Source organism: Elephas maximus, chromosome 2, assembly GCF_024166365.1.
Source record: "Elephas maximus indicus isolate mEleMax1 chromosome 2, mEleMax1 primary haplotype, whole genome shotgun sequence".
Lineage (NCBI taxonomy): Eukaryota > Metazoa > Chordata > Mammalia > Proboscidea > Elephantidae > Elephas > Elephas maximus.
The window spans coordinates 59,391,044-59,411,292 of record NC_064820.1 but is presented as its reverse complement, the minus strand read 5'-3'; the positions used below and the strand labels follow the sequence as shown (position 1 = coordinate 59,411,292).

Below are 20,249 nucleotides of genomic sequence, written 5' to 3'. Positions count from 1 at the left end.
AGTCAATATAGAGGACAGAAGTAATCTTCAAAATGAAATTACAATAATCCTCAGAGGAAAAACAACGTAAGAAAATTTCTTAGAAGTGAAGAACATCTGAGTTTTAGATTCAACAGGCCAAACAAGTGCGCTGCACAATTAATGAAAAGTCCCACATCAAGGTACATAATCATAAAATTTTCAGAATACAGAAGATAAATTGAGAACCTAAAAACTTAAGAGTTTAGAAAGACAGTCATATACAAAGCATAGAGACTCAGAATATCAAACTTCTCAACAGCATCACTGTATTTCACATATAATAAAGCAATTTAGAATTCTGGGGGGAAATTATTTCCAACTTTACCCTTCTATCAATAAAGAGTGAAGGTAAATACAACTGCAATATCTCAACTTTGCTTGCTTCTCAGGAAGCTGCAGTAAAACAGACTCTACCAAAGCAGGAACGAGAGGGGGAAAAAAATCAAGGTAGAAAAAAAACATAGGATCCAGGTAAAATGGAAGCTGACATGGGAAAGATGTGAAGGGAAGTTTCTAGGGTTAGAGCATGGAAAGCAGCCAGTACAGATCAGAGCAGGTGGAAAGAAGATTCCAGGAAGGGGTATTTAAAAAATGAAACTGACAGAGTGCTTTATGTGTTAGAAACTAAGGGAACAAATATGTGTGTGTCTAGCTGAGGGATTGGGCGTGAATTAGCAACAGAAACACAGACAACCAGGTAAACAAAACAAGGTAATGACTAACTGTAATAAAGACAAAACAGAAGGGTGAACAATAAAGGCAATATAATTATATCACACACTGCTCAAATACAAATGATGTATAAACCACCATGATGGTATAAAAACTGAGTTTAGATTTTAAGCAGAAAGCATGATAATAATAGAAGAGTGGGAAGGGAGGAAGTGTGAGTGGGTTTTGCGGGGCGAGGGGAAAGGAGAGAAACTAATTACTCATTTTTCACACTAGGAGTTCAAGAGATGGGGGAAAAAGAAACTAAACGTTTTTCATGATAAACTGCATGCTTAGTATTTTACATTTTAAAACCAGATACATGAATGTTTTCACTTAATTTTAGAAAAAATTAGCTTGTACCAGTTGACTTAGAAAGGTTTGAATGATTAGTAAGTAAAAGCAAGATGCAGTATAATAAGACTCCATTTTTGTGAAATAGACGGCAACAATAAAGAAACATGTCTAAGTAAAACTTTATGAGCATGAAAAGGGTGTGAAAGGAAAGGGTATGTTGGCAAAGGAAAAGCAAGACAGGTATTTATGATAAAAAAAGATATATATTATATGCCTATGAAATACAATTTTAGATAGACCGATAAGAATGTTTGTAAAACCCACTGCCATCTGTTGGTTCCAACTCATACCAACCCTATAGGACAGAACAGAACAGAACTGCCCCATAGGGTTTCCAAAGAGCGCCTGGTGGATCGAACTGCTGACCTTTTGGTTATCAGCTGAGGTCTTAACCACGGCGCCACATGTATGTAGACTTCTACAAAAATCAGTCACCCAACTGTCAGTGGTGGCTAACTCTGTGTGCCAAGATTTCAGATTATTTTATTTTCTTCCTTTTTACCTCTGTATTTATTTATCTTGCAACAAGCATATTTAGGTATCAGTTTAGTAAATATTCATTGCCTTAGTATATATTCATCGGCCTGGTATATATTTCTGTTAGCAAGAAAACCTATTTTAATGAAAAAACATTTTTTTTCAACTAAAAGAGAGTGACAAAATGTACTTGCTTTTCAGACGAAGGTAAGCAGGCAATCTGTATCTAAGCATAGTTTCCGTTACCTATGGAGCCTGAACGTTCATATATCTAATGCTAAGAAGCATCCAAGCTTTTAATTGGTGAGTATTTCAACCTCCCTAGCTGGCACAAATGGTTTAGGTGCTCAACTAACTGAACTGAAAGGCTGGCAGTTTGAACCAGAAGAAAGGCCTGGCAATCCACTTTCAAAATGTCACAGCCTTGCAAACTCTATGAAGCACAGTTCTACTCTGCAATGCATGGGGTTATTATAACTAAGAATCAACTCAATGGCAACTGGTAAACTGGTTATTTCAGTCAATCTTCCTGAAGATTCTACCAACAAAACATTTCTCCTATTCACCTAAAATCTTTTCCAAATTAGTTCTCTAATCCCAAAGAAACTCATAATATCTTGATGGTATGGTAGGTTTGGCTTAAAAAGTTGTTATCCTGACAGGTCACCGCCATTGCAACCTATTTTATCAACTTTATAGTCCAATGCCCTACCTACTAGGAACCTTAAGTCAGGAGCCCTGACAATTCCCTAGCAGCCGGGAAACCAAACACACAACTTCCAGGTTGGGCAAAGGTTTTACAGCAACCCACTAAATCAAGTAGTATAGTCTATAGCACTGTACTCTCTCCTCTCTCTTTTTTTCTAGCTAGTAGTTCCCCCATCTGAAAATATAAGAATCAGAATAAATTCACACTAGAAAAATTTTTTTAAAAAACACCCTTCTGTCTAATAACAAGATATCTACTAGCCTGCTCCTTATTCGCTAGACGAAGCACTTAACCTAAAAAGCGTTCCACATTTTTTGCCTTAACACATACCTGATGATGAAGCTGGAGTCCTGTTAAAAGTGTCTCCATTTGCTCCAGAAGAATACCTATCCTGTAACAAGTAGGAAGAAAAGACTAGTTTTTACTTGGAATAACAAGAATGTATCATCAAAGGTACTAGGTTTTTTTCTATCATCTACTTCACAAATACTGAGAAAATTGTAACAACTGGGCTTTGTTCTAAACCAAACAACGGTAGACTGTAAGATTTTTCTGGACCACTGGATGTTCATTTACTAAATATTCCAAGACACTGTCATTTTATTATTGTATGTATGTAATATTATTATCATGTAAAAGGGCATTAGCAAATTACAGAGATGGGCCAAATCTGATGGGCCACTTGTTTTTACAAGTTTTACTGAAACACAACCATGCTTATTCATTTAGGTATTGTCTATGGCTGCTTTCACACTACAACAGCAAAGTTGAGTAGTTGTGACAGAGAACTTATAGCCTGAAAAGTCTAATTATTTACTACCTGGCCCTTTATAGAAAGTTTGCTGACCCATGACTTAAAAGTTAAGTAACCCATGTACTTGAAAAGTATAATCAAATACTACTGTTATAAAAATAAAATCTGACCAAAGCAATACACAAATAAATCAATGCCTGCCAATATAAAATATAATTTGCAGAGTTCAGTATTCTACAGTATGTTCATGAATACTGCACAAAGTAGAACACAGAACATTAGCAGGTAGCAAAGTTCCTACAGTAAGGGCAGTAAAAACTTCTTTTAAAAACTTACACTGTGTTTATATAAAGTGAAACAAATTAATGTACTCATGTTTTTAAAAGGAATTCACTTTAAGAAAGAAAACTAACTTATGTATTAAAAACAATCTACACACACATCTTGCAACTGCACTACAAATCCAATAAAGTGATGTTTCATTGGCTGTATCGTCAGAATATTTATGGTTAGTTTCGATCAAAACTGTCACAAGATTGGAGGAAGATTGTCTTTAACACTCTTGAATACTGACTGTTCCATTTTCCCTAATTTAGCCACAAAAAAAAAAAATTCACTATTAATACACACGCATTACTTTTGCAGTAGTATAATATTTGACGGAATAAGAAAATTCAACCAAGGTTGTTATAAAATCAACAGCTTAATGCCAAATTAATTCTGGGACAATTTTAACATTTTTTGGAGTATCTCTGGATTAATGACAATTTGAGTGATTTTTTTTTTCTTGCTTCTAATTCCAAGGCTGTCCTTTTATCATCATTAATTGCTACTTTATTTCCTTTCGTGAAGCTTCCTCTATTTAGGGCAAAACTTTCGTAACAGAGCTCTGAAATTCCTGCATACGACAGAAGAATTCAACAATTTAATAATGAAAGCTTACCTAAAACTGCAGATACTTTAATCCACTGACTATACTAGAACAATCACAATAAATTTCTTTAAGTTTCAAAGACGGAGTGAGTACAGAAACGTATCTTCAGGTAATACTTATTTTCTAAAATTTTTTCACAAAAGATACCAAATGACTTTAAAAACCACTTTTATAAAGCTCAAGAGTCATCAAACATTTTTCCAAGTTAAGAGCAGAAAAACAAACCAGCTGCTGTTGAGTCCATCACAACTCACAGCAACCCCATTTGTATCAGAGTAGATCAATACTCCACAGGGTTTTCAACGGCTGACATTAGGAAGGAGAGCGCCATTCTCACAATCATTGTTACACTTGAGACTACCGTTGCACTCACTGTCAATCCATCTCATTGAGGGTCTTCCTCTTTTCTGCTGACCTTCTGCTTTACCAAGCACGACATCCTTCTCCAGGGAATGGTCCCTCCTGATAACATTTCCAAAGTACATGAGCCGAAGTCTTGCCATTCCGTCTTCCAAGGAGCATTCTGGCCGTACTTTTTCCAAAACAGATTTGTTCATTCTTCTGGCAGCCCATGGTATATTCAATATTCTTTGCCAACACCACCATTTAAAGGCATCAATCCTCCTTCAGTCTTCCTTATTCACGGACCAGCTTTTGCATGCATATGAAGTGGTTAAAAATACCATGGGTTAGGTCAGCTACACCTTAGTCCTCAAAGTGACATCTTTGTTTTTGCTCAATGCAATGCATTGTTTATTTATTTTTTTAAATGGTGCTTTAGGTGAAAGTTTACAGTGTGAATTAGTTCCTCATTCAAAAATTTACACACAAATTATCTCATGGCATTGACACAATCCCTGCAATGTGTCAGCACTCTCCCCCTTTCCTTACACCCCAGGATGCCTGTGTTCATTCATCCAGTTTTCCTGTCCCCTCCTGTCTTTTCGACTTTGCTTTTGGGCAGCTGTTGCCCATTTGGTCTCATATCCTTGACTGAACTAAGAAGCACGTTCCTCATGTGTGTTATTGTTTTTTTTCATAGGCCTGTCTAATCTCTGGCTTAAAGGTGGACTTTGGGAACGGCTTTAGTTCTGAGTTAGCACAGTATCCAGGGGCCATAGTCTCGGGGGTTCTTTCAGTCTCTGTCAGACCAGTAAGTCTGGTCTTCTTTTTTTTGTGAATGTGAATTTTGTTCTACATTATTCTCCCTCTTTGTCTGGGAGCCTCTACTGTGATCCCTGTCAGAGACCTCAGCTGTGGTAGCCAGACACCATCGTTCTTCTGGGCTCAGGCTGGTGGAGGCTGTGGCTCCTGTGGCCCATTAGTCCTCTGGACTAATATTTTCCTGATATCTTCAGTTTTCTTCATTCTCCTTTGCTCTCGATAGAATGGGATCAATAGATGTATCTTAGATGGTCACTCACAAGCTTTTAAGACTCCAGGTGCTACTCACCAAAAAAAAAAAAAAAAATTTTTTTTTTGGATGTAAAACATTTTCTTTATGAACTATGTTATGCCAATTGACCTAGATGTCCCCCAAGACCATGGTTCTCAGTAGCTTGGTCCCTCAAGGTGTTTGGATGTATCTAGGAAGCTTCTATGACTTTGCCTTGGTCAAGCTGTTCTGACTTCCCCATATTTTGTGTTACTTTCCCTTTGCCAAAGTTAACACTTGTCTACTATCTAGTTAGTGATTCCTCATCCCTACCTCCACCCCCCTAACCCTTCTACCCCCATAAGCAGCAAAGATTGTTTTTTTCTGTATGTCATTTGATTCTTGACTGCTGCTTCCATGGGCATCGATTGTGGATCTTAGCAAAAATGAAATCCTTGACAACTTCAATATCTTCTGTTTATCATGATGTTGCTTATTCGTCCTTGGGCTTTGGGTAATTCTTCCAGTAGAAAGTTCCAATTTATGACTACCAAAGACAAAACCCCCCATGCATCTGTCAGTTTGTTGTACTGTGGGGGCTTGTGTGTTGCTGTGATGCTGGAAGCTATGCCACCAGTACTCAAATACCAGTAGAGTCACCCATGGCGGCCAGGTTTCAGCTGAGCTTCCAGGATAAGAAAAACTAGGAAGAAGGACTCGGCGGTCTACTTCTGAAAAGCATTAGCCAGTGAAAACCTTATGAATAGCAGAAGAACACTGTCTGATACAGTGCCAGAAGATGAGCCCCTCAGGTTGGAAGGCACTCAAAACACGACTGGCAAAGAGCTGCCTCCTGAAAGTAGAGTCGACCTTAATGACATGGATGGAGTAAAGCTTTCAGAACCTTCATTTGCTGACGTGGCACTACTCAAAATGAGAAGAAACAGCTGCAAACATCCATTAATCATCGGTACCTGGAATGTACGAAGTATGAATCCAGGAAAATTGGAAATCATCAAAAATGAAATGGAACTTATAAAGATCGATATCCTAGGCATTAGCAAGCTGAAATGGACTGGTATTAGTTATTCTGAATCAGACAATCATATGGTCTACTATGCCAGGAACTATAATCCTATGGTCTACTATGCCAGAAACTGAAGAGGAATGGCATTGCATTCATCATCAAAAAGAACATTTCAAGATCTATCCAGAAACACAATGCCGTCAGTGATAGGATAAGGATAATATTTATACGCCTACAAGGAATACTAGTTAATATGACTATTATTTAAATTTATGCACCAACCACTAAGGCCAAAGATGAAGAAACTGAAGATTTTTATCAACTTCTGCATTCTGAAATTGATCAAACATGCACTCAGGATGCAATGATAATTACTGGTGCTTGGAATGCAAAAGCTGGAAACAAAGAAGGATCAGTAGTCAGAAAATATGGCCTTGGTGATAGAAATGATGCCTGAGATCACTGATTGAATTTTGCAAGACCAACAGCTTCTTCATTGCAAATACCTTTTTTCACCAACATAAACGGTGACTATACATATGGACCTGGCCAGATGGAATACACAGGAATCAAATCAACTACATCTGTAGAAAGAGACAATGGAAAAGCTCAATATCATCAGTCAGAACAAGGCCAGGGGCCGACTGTGGAACAGACCACCAATTACTTATACGCAAGTTCAAGGTGAAACTGAAGAAAATTAGAACAAAAGCCAAAGTATGACTTTGAGTATATCCCACCTGAATTTAGAGACCATCTCAAGAACAGATTTGACGCCTTGAACATTAATGATAGAAGAAGACCAGATAAACTGTGGAATGACATCAAGGACACCATCCATGAAGAAAGTAAGAGGTCATTAAAAAGACAACAGAGAAAGAAAAGACCAAAATGGATGTCAGAAGAGACTCTGAAACTTGTTCTTGAAAGTCAAGTAGCTAAAGCAAAAGGAAAAAGTGATGATGTAAAAGAGCTAAACAGAAGATTTCAAAGGGCAGCTCGAGGAGACAAAGTATTATAATGACAGGTGCAAAGACCTGGAGATAGAAAACGAAAAGGGAAGAACACCCTCAGTATTTCTCAAGCTGAAAGAACTGAAGAAAAAATTCATTATAACCTCTTAAATCACCAAATGAACCAACTTAGTAATTGCAAAATGTTTAATACAAGGGTTCTAATTTTTTTTTAATATGCAGCTACAAATAATTAATCCTTCTACATTTTGATGAACAATTTGTTTTCACCTTGCACTCTGAAATATCATATAACCCCAAAAACCAAACCCAATGTTGTCGAGTCAATTCCGACTCAGTTTATTTTCTTACCTTAACAATTATTATTAACTTCGCTACTACTGATTAACGAAATTGTGATTGTGGATGGGCTCATTATCTCAAGCTAGTTCCACTTTAATTACAAGAGTATTTGCCTTCTGAAATGTGCCATAAAAATGCCAAATAGAAAGAAGTGGTCAGTATACAGAGACATAATCCTATAGTCTGCTAACAAGTAGCATTATAGCTAGTAAACAAACCCAATATGCTGATACTCTCACCAGAACCATCCATTCTATAACACTCATCCCAACAAGCTTGCATCCATACCCATTCATTCTTGTTGGGATGAGTCCCAACAAGCTTGCATGTGATGAGCAAATGCATAACCATTGAGACTTCTGGACTACACAATTGCTAGATTATCAAATTTTTCTTAACCTTTTATTGTTCCATCTCCAGGTGGTAAACTCACTTCAAAATCTAAAATTGAAAGTTCCACATAGGGTAACTAAAGCTACCAAAACAGTGCCCTACTAGTTCAAAATTATACAAACATTTATAGATCTTGACAAGAGCTCAGAAAAGGCTGTCACATATTGTTTAAGATGAATATCATTCCAAGAATGTCTCAGAGCTACCATAAATTTAACAAAAGGAAAGCCCAGCTCTTTCTCGAAATGCAAATTTAGTTAGAACAACCAATCAACTGCATGGTGCCTTTAAAAGAAACTACACTGAAAAAAAAAAAAAAGACCCCAGATTTCTCCTACATAAAAATGTCATTTTTTCATCCTTAGTCTCTGTACTTTTTATTCCATCAAGGAAGGCAAACAAGCCCTTGATTGTACCATGTTCTTTCAAGTCAATTAAGCCAAATGCCTAATTGCACAATCAATACCAGGTGTCAAGTTTGTAGACAATGGCAAAAAAAAATACTGCAAGTGGCCCCACACAAATATATATTAGGAATCGTAAAGAGAAATTGTCAACATAAATTAATATTCAATTTAGTATTCCCAATTACAGGAACAAGGTTGGTTACTAAATAGCATGAAGACTACAAAAAAGTAAAAGATTTGACATTCAGCCATTCTCAATTTCAGACACACAATGCAATAAACGCCAAGATATGTTCACAACACGTTACACTGCAATGTGTTATTTGGAAAACACTTCAAGAAGACGAAGTATCAGACTTAGGATAAAATAAAAATTAGAGAGATGACTACTAAAGTCCACAAGGACTTTGTATTATAATGACTCTCTTGAGAAACAAAAAAAAAGAAACTTAAATGTCCTTTGACTAAGTAATACCACTTTCAAAAAAATTCAAACAATAAGCTGTAGATAGTCATGACAGTATCATAATAGAAAGCTAACAATATCTTAAATTCCCACGAAAAGGAAATTATTTATATTATGGTACATCTATTCCACAAAATATTATGTAATCGTAAGAAATTATTTTAGGAAGTTAGTAATATGGAACACTTCATGCTCAATGGAAAAAAGCTGGATTCAAAAATTACTGACATATCCTGTCACTATAACTATGTAAAATGTTTAGGAAAAGCAAACAGCAGAAAATTTATTAAAAATTTAACAGAAGTTGTGCTAGTAGGCAAGATTTTTAGTTCATTTTTCTCCTCTTTTCCCCAAACCATTTTTATGATACCTTTATGATGGAAAAAGGACTATAAAATGATAACTTACAAAGACATTATTTCTAAAAGTAGTAAATTCCAACATAGGAAATATGGTAAATTTGGGTTAATTTAAAAAAAAAAATGGGCATTTTAACAAAGCTCTATTACAGATCAAATTCAATTAAAACAAAGGATTACATAATTTATATTTTTGTGTGAAATGAGAACTTCCACTAGGGCCATTACTTGAAATCAAAAACTGTCAAAATAGACTGCCATACGCTCAAACTGAAAATTCTGAAGGAAAAAAATCAACTTTCACAGATGTTTACAAATAAACAACATTTATACAAAAGCAATCCCTTAAAATACATTATCTGCTAAAGTACACTATGTATTAAAGAAAAAAAAGTTTAAGTCAACGTCCAAGTTAGACTGAAGCCCAAAAACCTACCCAAGGGCCCCCTCTTCTGGTTATAATTCATTATAATTCTCCAAATGCCATTAAGAAAAAAGATCTGATGATCTGCACATTTAACGATCGAACAGATACTTTCATATGAATCACCCTAATGTAATTGTCTTGAGCACCCTCCTTGCATAAGACCAATTTTCAGAATTTAAAATGTAACCCAGAACCAAATTACAGTTTTTAATTTTCCATACAAGCATCTCACAGACGTTCAACCACATGTGTCCAAGCTTGCCTTCACTGCTAATCAAAAAAGGTCAGCAGTTCAAATCCACCATATGCTCCTTGGAAACCCCATGGGGCAGTTCTACTCTGTCCTAGAAGGTTGCTATGAGTCACAATCAACTTGACGGCAACAGGTTTGGTTGCTTTTTGGTTTGGCTTTCACCCTTAAGTTCTAAATCACTGAGATTTAAATTATATTTTAAATATTATCATTACCTATATTTTAGTTCTTAATTACCAAAGCACCTCAGACTATTCCATTTGAGTCTCAGCATACCTCTTTCTCAATCCCCATAAAAGTTAATAATATATATATACAGTAATCACGTGAAGTTAAGTACAGCATACTGAAACAGAATAATTTTGAACTTTCCCATCACGGTGATTTTCAACTTCAATAAAATCTGTAGCATTTAATAACTGCAAACTTTAAATCTGATTACCTCCTCAAATACAGGAACATAGGAAGACATATGAGGTTTGATGATTTCTGCTTCCCAATCTTCATCTCCCATGATGGCTTCAAGTTCTATTTTTAAAAAACAGAAACATGCACATTTGGCCTCAATTAGATCAGAATCGTATCATTAAAAGTATAAACTACCATTGTTTCACATACACCTGTTGACACTACTCAACTAAGTACTGATCCTCTCCAACTGTTTTTGCAAAAAAGGTGCATTAGGTTTTGTTACTTAAGTAGAGGTAGCGTTTATATTCATCCTTTTTGCCTAAAAAATCAGTTGAACGACTTAATCACTCAGGCAATCACCACGTCCCCGCTGACACTTAGGTTTTTCCCCAAAATCTATGCCTAGAATTTATCTTAGTCCTCGAAGGGTCCCCAAATGGCTTAAAAACCCCTTGCCGTCAAGTCGATTCTGACTCATAGTGACCCTACAGGACAGAGTAGAACGGCCCCATAGGGTTTCCAAGAAGCGCCTGGTGGATTCGAACTGTCGACCTTTATGGTTAGCAGCCATAGCTCTTAACCACTACACCAGGGCTTCCACTGGATATTAACAAGAGGGAAAATTTTCAGATCCTACTTAAGTTTCTCCCTTCGTACACTTCCCTTTAAAAGGAGATAGGTTGCTTGGTTCGGGGGAAGGGTTTTTGTTGTTCTTTGCGGGGTGAGCAGAGTTTGGGAGATGGAGGCCTCAGAGTTTGGCTTAGCCGGCGCCTGGGAGAAGAGAGAGCCCGTGGAGTTTGGCAGGGATAGGGAGAAGAGTGAGACTGCTCAAATCCCTCCAACAATGCACAATGAGCTTCGCCAAGGAGGGTTTGGACAAAAATTGAACTACAGCCAATCTTCGAAGAAAAGCCTCGGAAGGGCAACGCAAAAGTCTCCTTCGCCTCCTCTGCAGGCCTCAAGCCCAGACTCTGGCGCCCGCGCAGCTTTAGGGCCCTCAGGCCAGAGGCGAGAGGCCCCGAGGACGGCTTCCAGCACCCCCTTCCCCGCCTGCCCCATCCTTTCTTCCTTTGGCCTAACAGCCCACAGAGCAGGGAGAAGGTCCAAGATACTCACCTCTCCGCAGACGGCTCTCCCCAGTCCCAGCAGCCGCCGACAGCGCTTAAACGGCTGCACGTGCAGCACGCCGACTGCGTTAGGGGCGTCCGCTGCAACAACAAATGGCACCAGGCGACCAGCCCCATCAGCCAATCAGCGCTCAGATGGCCGGCGTCATCCCGCCCCCCGCCCCAGCCCGTGCGTTCCCTACTTGCTCGAGTTGGAAGCCATCACCGCTAGACATACTGGCTTCCTCTTAGGTTGGCACGTTGGGCCTGTGGGTCCGAGGCTGGCCCTAGGGCTAGTGCCCAATTGTCTCTACGTTCTCAGATAGGATCCTTAATCGGGAGAGACTCTAGACTTTGCTGACGCAAGTGCTCCATGCCGAAGATGTCCACCTCCCTTTATCCAACACCAGAAATAAATGTCCTCCCTTCCATCCCTTTTGGTTTCTCCTGGCTTTTACCTACCACAGTCCCTGGCAGTTGGTACTTGCGGTTTTTTAATTTTTGAGGCGATAGCTTCACATTCAAGGATTTCCAGAGCTTCACTGTCCACGGAGGCTAGTGGAGGCGACGCATTCCCTTTTCCTCCCAGCTAGAGGTGCAGGAGGAGTCTCGAGCCCCCTGGTACCCTACAAAGTTAAAGGTTAACCTTAGAGCGTCGGGGATCCAGCTCTTTGGGAAGAGAGGGTCTGTGAGTCAGAAGGAAGGTAGGATATTTGTGTTGGGCAAGGTCGTCCATTAAAGCTTGAATTTGCGGTCCTCTTGGCAGTTCTACTCTGTCGGATCGGGTCGCTATGAGTCGGAATCGACTCGATGGAGCCCTGGTGGTGCAGTGGTTGAGAGCTCGGCTGCAAATCAAAAAGTTAGCAGTTTGAATCCACCAGCTGCTCCTTGGAAACCCTATGGGGTAGTTCTACTTTCTCCTGTAGGGTTATGAGTCAGAATCGACTCCACAGCAATTGGTTTGGTTTGGGTTGTTGATATCCCTAGCAGTACCGGCCAACCCGAAGACTGGCCAAGGGTCATTTCAATGCTTAATGCTCTCATCAGTCAGCTATCCTGGTTCTGCCCCTCAAAAGGCAAGGAAAACCGCTCAGTATTTTCCCAGCCTCCCAAAAAGTGTGACAAAGGAGTGCTTAAAAAGTGAAGTTCTCACATGTGGTTTTTATTTTCATCATTTTCCCTTTTCTGAATCTTTGAAGAAATTCTCGAATATTGCCTTCAGGAATTAAAAAATCCCAGTACAGCCTGACATTCGGGCGTAAAAGAAGAGGTACTTTAAGAATTCAGGCTTGCTTCATACTTTTAAACTTTAGAATCGCCATTATTCTGTCTCTTCCACCAAGAATATGTCAGGATTTATATAGTTATCACTGAACTTTTTATTTTCAAAATGAGTTGTTTTTAAAAATTATATTTAACAAAGGCCAACCCAAAATATATTTTAACATAACTACCATTTTTGATAATTTCCATTTTAAAACCAAATTTTCACATTGTACCCTTGAAACAGCTAGTACCACAAATTACTGCATATGTAAGGGGAAGAGGCACCAATCCTTCTGGTGCTCTGAATTTGTACCTAGGGTCCTCAGGTATTTTAACTCTATTTGGACTAAATGTTGTTCTTTCAAAACTTTTAATGTCAAGGGAAAATATGTGTTAAGCAATAAGAACAAGATACAAAACCGTGTGGATAGAATGATAACCAACTAGATCTTTTTAGTATGGAAACCATAGGATTTTTTCATGCTTCTCTAAAGTTGACAAATTCCTAAAATGAAGATTTTTTTTAATAAACAGATTTTAAGAAAAACACTCCCCTAAAACACTCATAAAAGGTCTCTGCCAAATATATATATATATATTTCAGGTATTGCAATGAAATGGCTCGTTATGAAAAACCTCAATATATATAATAAATTTGTAAGAGCTATACCTGGTTAAGAAAAAGTGAACTCTGATGAAAATAAAAGTTCAGTATTGAGGAAAAAGTAAATAAGCAATAGATGAAACTAATATGAACATAAATAGTGAAAAAGGACAAACATAATTCAAGAAACAGTTTTTCCTTGTTGTATATTGCAAGAAAGCGAACCCAGTATACTCTATTTTCTGATGCCCTCTAACAGATCTTAAATTAGTAGTGGTAATACATTGTAACATAGGGAAAAGACAGGTATCCATTTAGTTGTTGAATAGGCTATAAATGAGCACCTACTATATGCCTGGTACTTTGCTAATAAACCCAAATCTCAAGGAACTCACAGTTTAAAGAATGGCAGTGGCAAATGGAATTTAAAAACTTAAGCCTCCAATCTCAAAGATTCACTGAAAAGCTAAATCGAGAAACCCTGTTTTATATATGGTTTCTCCAAATTAGCTAAGTCACATATAATAAGGTAGAGCAAAATTTCCTCACCTATGTCTCACAGTTGCAAATCAAAAGTTGTAGCTAAGATTCTTCACACGTTAGAAAAACCCATTCTCTGCAAAATGGTACAACCATTTTGAAAAACAGTATGGCACTTCCTTAAAAAACTAGAAATAGAAATACCGTATGGTCCAGCAATCCCACGCTTAGGAATATAGCCTGGAGAAAAAAGAGCCATCACATGAATAGACATATGCACACCCATGTTCACTGCAGCATTGTTCATAATAGCAAAAAGATGGAAATAACCTAGGTGCCTATCAACAGATGAATGGATAAACTATGGTATATACGCACAGTGGAACAGTACACAATGATAAAGAACAATGATGAATCTATGAAGCATCTCACAACATGGGTGAATCTGAAGGGCATTATGCTGAGTGAAATAAGTTAATCACAAGAGGACAAATACTTTATGAGACCACTATGACAAAAACTCGTGAAAAGGTTTACACAAAAAAAGAAACAATCTTTGATGGTTACGAGGTAGGGGAGGGGTGGAAGGGAAAAACACTAAATAGACAATAGATAAGTGGTGATTTTGGTGAAGGGTAAGATAATACACAATACTGGGGAAGCCAGCACAACTTGTACAAGGCAAGGTCATCGTAGCTCCATAGACACATCCAACCTCTCTGACAGACCAAATTGCTGGGCTGAGGGCTATGGGGACCATGATCTCGGGGAACATCTAGCTCAATTGGCATAACATAGTTTATAAAGAAAATGGTCTACATCTTACTTTGGTGACTAGCATCTGGGGTCTTTTTATAAAAGCTTGTGAGCGACCATCTAAGATGCTCCACTGGTCTCACCCTGTCTGGAGCAAGGGAGAATGAAGAAAACTAAAGACGCAAGGGAAAGATTAGTCCAAAGGACTATTGCACTACAACTACCACAGCCTCCACCAGACTGAGTCCAGCACAACTAGATGGTCCCTGGCTACCACCACTGACTGCTTTGACAGGGATCACAATAGAGGGTCCCGGACAGAGCTGGAGAAAAAATGTAGAACAAAATTCTAACTCACCAAAACAAAAGACCGACTTATTGGTTTGATAGAGACTGGAGAAACCCCAGAATATAGCCTCCGGATACCCTTATAGCTCAGTATGAAGTCACTCCTGAGGTTCATCTTTCAGCCAAAGGTTAGACAGGCCCATAGGAAAAAAAAAAAAAAAAAAACAAGACTAAATGGGCACACCAGCCCAGGGGCAAGGACGAGAAGGCAAGAGGGGACAGGAAAGCTGGTAATAGGAAACCCAAGGTGGAGAAGGGGAGAGCGTTGGCATGTTGTGGGGTTGGCACCAATGTCACAAAACAATATGTGTATTAATTGTTTGATGAGAAACGAGTTTGCTCTGTAAACCTTCCTCTAAAGAAAAAAGCATGCTCCCAGTTAATGCAGATAAAGAAAACTGATATTTTTTCTTTTTGTGTTTTCAGCATTCTATCCACATTACTCAAATAAGGATTTTTTATTCACGTATACTATGCCTAGCAAGGCTGTCCAAAATATTTTTTAATTCAAGAGGCCAAAAATAGCTCACTTCAAATGGGGAGAGTAGATGTTAATTTTTTTATATATATATTTTTTAATAATTTTTATTGAGCTTTAAGTGAACGTTTACAAATCAAGTCAGTCTATCACATATAAGCTTATATACACCTTACTCCATACTCCCACTTACTCTTCCCCTAATGAGTCAGCTCTTCCAGTCTCTCCTTTTGTGACAATTTTGCCAGTTTCTAACCCTCTCTACCCTCCTATCTCCCCTCTAGACAGGAGATGCCAACATAGTCTCAAGTGTCCACCTGCTACAAGTAGCTCACTCTTCATCAGCATCTCTCTCCAACCCATTGTCCAGTCTAATCCATGTCTGATGAGTTGTCTTCGGGAATGGTTCCTGTCCTGGGCCAACAGAAGGTTTGGGGACCATGACCGCCAGGACTCCACTAGTCTCAGTCAGACCATTAAGTCTGGTCTTTTTATGAAAATTTGAGGTCTGCACCCCACTGTTCTCCTGCTCCCTCAGGGGTTCTCTGTTGTGCTCCCTGTCAGGGCAGTCATCGGTTGTGGCCAGGCACCATCTAGTTCTTCTGGTCTCAGGCTGATGTAAGTCTCTGGTTCATGTGGCCCTTTCTGTCTCTTGGCTCTTAGTTATCATGTGACCTTGGTGTTCTTCATTCTCCTTTGATCCAGGTGGGTTGAGACCAATTGATGCATCTTAGGTGGCCGCTTGTTAGCATTTAAGACCCCAGATGCCACACTTCAAAGTGGGATGCAGAATGTTTTCATAATAGAATTATTTTGCCAATTGACTTAGAAGTCCCCTTAAGCCATAGTCTCCAAACCCCCGCCCTTGCTCCGCTGACCTTTGAAGCATTCAGTTTATCCCGGAAACTTCTTTGCTTTTGGTCCAGTCCAGTTGAGCTGACCTTCCGTGTATTGAGTATTGTCCTTCCCTTCATCTAAAGTACTTCTTATCTACTAACTAATCAGTAAATAACCCAATCCCACCCTCCCTCCCTCCCCGCCTTGTAACCACAAAAGTATGTGTTCTTCTCAGTTTATACTATTTCTCAAGATCTTATAATAGTGGTCTTATACAATATTTGTCCTTTTGCATCTGACTAATTTCACTCAGCATAATGCCTTCCAGGTTCCTCCATGTTATGAAATGTTTCACAGATTCGTCACTGTTCTTTATCGATGCGTAGTATTCCATTGTGTGAATAGACCACAATTTATTTAACCATTCATCCGTTGATGGACACCTTGGTTGCTTCCAGCTTTTTGCTATTGTAAACAGAGCTGCAATAAACATGGGTGTGCATAGATCTGTTTGTGTGAAGGCTCTTATTTCTCTAGGGTATATTCTGAGGAGTGAGATTTCTGGGTTGTATGGTAGTTCTATTTCTAACTTTTTAAGGAAACGCCAGATAGATTTCCAAAGTGGTTGTACCATTACACATTCCCACCAGCAGTGTATAAGAGTTCCAATCTCTCCACAGCCTCTCCAACATTTATTATTTTGTGTTTTTTGGATTAATGCCAGCCTTGTTGGAGTGAGATGGAATCTCATCGTAGTTTTAATTTGCATTTCTCTAATGGCTAATGATCAAGAGCATTTTCTCATGTATCTGTTACCTGCCTGAATATCTTCTTTAGTGAAGTGCATGTTCATATCCCTTGCCCACTTCTTGATTGGGTTGTTTGTCTTTTTGTGGTTGAGTTTTAATAGAATCATACAGACTTTAGAAATCAGGCGCTGGTCAGAGATGTCATAGCTGAAAATTCTTTCCCAATCTGTAGGTGGTCTTTTTACTCTTTTGGTGAAGTCTTTAGATGAGCATAGGTGTTTGATTTTTAGGAGCTCCCAGTTATCTGGTTTCTCTTCGTCATTTTTGGTAATATTTTGTATTCTGTTTATGCCTTGTGTTAGGGCTCCTAACGTTGTCCCTATTTTTTCTTCCATGACCTTTATCGTTTTAGTCTTTATGTTTAGGTCTTTGATGCACTTGGAGTTAGTTTTTGTGCATGGTGTGAGGCATGGGTCCTGTTTCATTTTTTTGCAAATGGATATCCAGGTATGCCAGCACCATTTGTTAAAAAGACTATCTTTTCCCCAATTAACTCACACGGGACCTTTGTCAAATATCAGCTGCTCATATGTGGATGGATTTATATCTGGGTTCTCGATTCTGTTCCACTGGTCTGTGTGTCTGTTGTTGTACCAGTACCAGGCTGTTTTGACTACTGTGGCTGTATAATAGGTTCTAAAATCAGGTAGAGTGAAGCCTCCCACTTTCTTCTTCTTTTTCAGTAATGCTTTACTTATCCGGGGCTTCTTTCCCTTCCATATGAAGTTGGTGATTTGTTTCTCCATCACACTAAAAATGTCATTGGAATTTGGATTGGAAGTGCACTGTATGTATAGATGGCTTTTGGTAGAATAGACATTTTTACTATGTTAAGTCTTCCTATCCATGAGCAAGGTATGTTTTTCCACTTAAGTAAGTCCTTTTTAGTTTCTTGCAGTAGTACTATGTAGTTTTCTTTGTACAGGTCTTTTACATCTTTGGTAAGATTTATTCCTAAGTATTTTATCTTCTTGGGGGCTCCTGTGAATGTTATTGATTTGGTGATTTCCTCTTTGATGTTCTTTTTGTTGATGTAGAGGAATCCAAGTGATTTTTGTATGTTTACCTTATAACCTGAGACTCTGTCAAACTCTTCTGTTAGTTTCAGTAGTTTTCTGGAGGATTCCTAAGGGTTTTCTGTGTATAAGATCATGTCATCTGCAAATAGAGATAATTTTACTTCTTCCTTGCCAGTCCGGATGCCCTTTATTTCTTTGTCTAGCCTAATTGCTCTGGCTAGGACCTCTAGCACAATGTTGAATAAGAGCAGTGATAAAGGGCATCCTTGTCTGGTTCCCGTTCTCAAGGGAAATGCTTTCAGGCTTTCTCCATTTAGATTGATGTCGGCTGTTGGCTTTGTATAGATGCCCTTTATTATGTTGAGGAATTTTCCTTCAATTCCTATTTTGCTGAGAGTTTTTATCATAAATGGGTGTTGGACTTTGTCAAATGCCTTTTCTGCATCAATTGATAAGATCATGTGGTTTTTGTCTTTTGTTTTATTTATGTGGTGGATTACATTAATGGTTTTTCTAATATAAACCAGCCTTGCATACCTGGTATAAATCCCACTTGGTCGTCGTGGATTATTTTTTTGATATGTTGTTGAATTCTATTGGCTAGAATTTTGTTGAGGATTTTTGCATCTATGTTCACGAGGGATATAGGTCTGTAATTTTCTTTTTTTGTGATGTCTTTACCTGGTTTTGGTATCAGGGATATGGTGGCTTCATAGAATGAGTTAGGTAGTATTCCGTCATTTTCTATGCTTTGAAATACCTTTAGTAGTAGTGGTGTTAACTCTTCTCTGAAAGTTTGGTAGAACTCTGCAGTAAAGCCGTCCGGGCCAGGGCTTTTTTTTGTTGGGAGTTTTTTGATTGCCGTTTCAATCTCTTTTTTTGTTATGGGTCTATTTAGTTGTTCTACTTCTGATTGTGTTAGTTTAGGTAGGTAGTGTTTTTCTAGGAATTCATCCATTTCTTCTAGGTTTGCAAATTTGTTAGAGTACAATTTTTCGTAATAATCTGATATGATTCTTTTAATTTCAGTTGGGTCTGTTGTGATGTGGCCCATCTCGTTTCTTATTCGGGTTATTTGTTTCCTTTCCTGTGTTTCTTTAGTCAGTCTGGCCAATGGTTTATCAATTTTGTTAATTTTTTCAAAGAACCAGCTTTTGGCTTTGTTAATTCTTTCAATTGTTTTTCTGTTCTCTAATTCATTTAGTTCAGCTCTAATTTTTATTATTTGTTTTCTTCTGGTGCCTGATGGGTTCTTTTGTTGCTCACTTTCTATTTGTTCAAGCTGTAGGGACAGTTCTCTGATTTGGGCTCTTTCTTTTTTTTGTATGTGTGCATTTATCGATATAAACTGACCTCTGAGCACTGCTTTTGCTGTGTCCCAGAGGTTCTGATAGAAGTATTTTCATTCTCGTTGCATTCTATGAATTTCCTTATTCCCTCCTTAATGTCTTCTATAACCCAGTCTTTTTTCAGCAGGGTATTGTTCAGTTTCCAAGTATTTGATTTCTTTTCTCTGATTTTTCTGTTATTGATTTCCACTTTTACGGCCTTATGGTCTGAGAATATGCTTTGTAATATTTCGATGTTTTGGATTCTGCAAAGGTTTGTTTTATGACCTAATATGTGGTCTATTCTAGAGAATGTTCCATGTGCGCTAGAAAAAAAAGTATACTTTGCAGCAGTCGAGTGGAGTGTTCTGTGTAAGTCAATGAGGTCAGGTTGGTTGATTGTAGCAGTTGGGTCTTCCGTGTCTCTATTGAGCTTCTTACTGGATGTCCTGTCCTTCTCTAAAAGTGGTGTGTTGAAGTCTCCTACTATAATTGTGGAGGTGTCTATCTCACTTTTCAGTTCTGTTAAAGTCTGTTTTATGTATCCTGCAGCCCTGTCATTGGGTGCATAAATATTTAATATGGTTATATCTTCCTGGTCAATTGTCCCTTTAATCATTATGTAGTGTCCTGCTTTATCCTTTGTGGTGGATTTAAGTTTAAAGTCTATTTTGTCAGAAATTAATATTGCCACTCCTGCTCTTTTTTGCTTATTGTTTCCTTGATAAATTTTTTTCCATCCTTTGAGTTTTAGTTTGTTTGTATCTCTAAGTCTAAGGTGTGTCTCTTGCAGGCAGCATATAGACGAATCGTGTTTCTTT

At 38.2% G+C, this 20,249-nt stretch overlaps 1 protein-coding gene across 1 annotated transcript in view; it reads right to left on the bottom strand.

Annotated features, from left to right (window-relative positions):
* The window catches only part of DDX4 (DEAD-box helicase 4), a 139,981-nt gene that overhangs the window by 90,805 nt on the left and 28,927 nt on the right, over positions 1–20,249 (bottom strand). The window contains exons 2-5 of the mRNA XM_049863796.1: positions 11,966–12,129; positions 11,514–11,605; positions 10,429–10,514; positions 2,606–2,666 (exon numbers count right to left, since the gene is read on the bottom strand). Coding sequence (XP_049719753.1) covers positions 2,606–2,666; positions 10,429–10,500 — 133 coding nt within the window. The 5' untranslated portion in view covers positions 10,501–10,514; positions 11,514–11,605; positions 11,966–12,129. The remainder of the gene's footprint in view (positions 1–2,605; positions 2,667–10,428; positions 10,515–11,513; positions 11,606–11,965; positions 12,130–20,249) is intronic.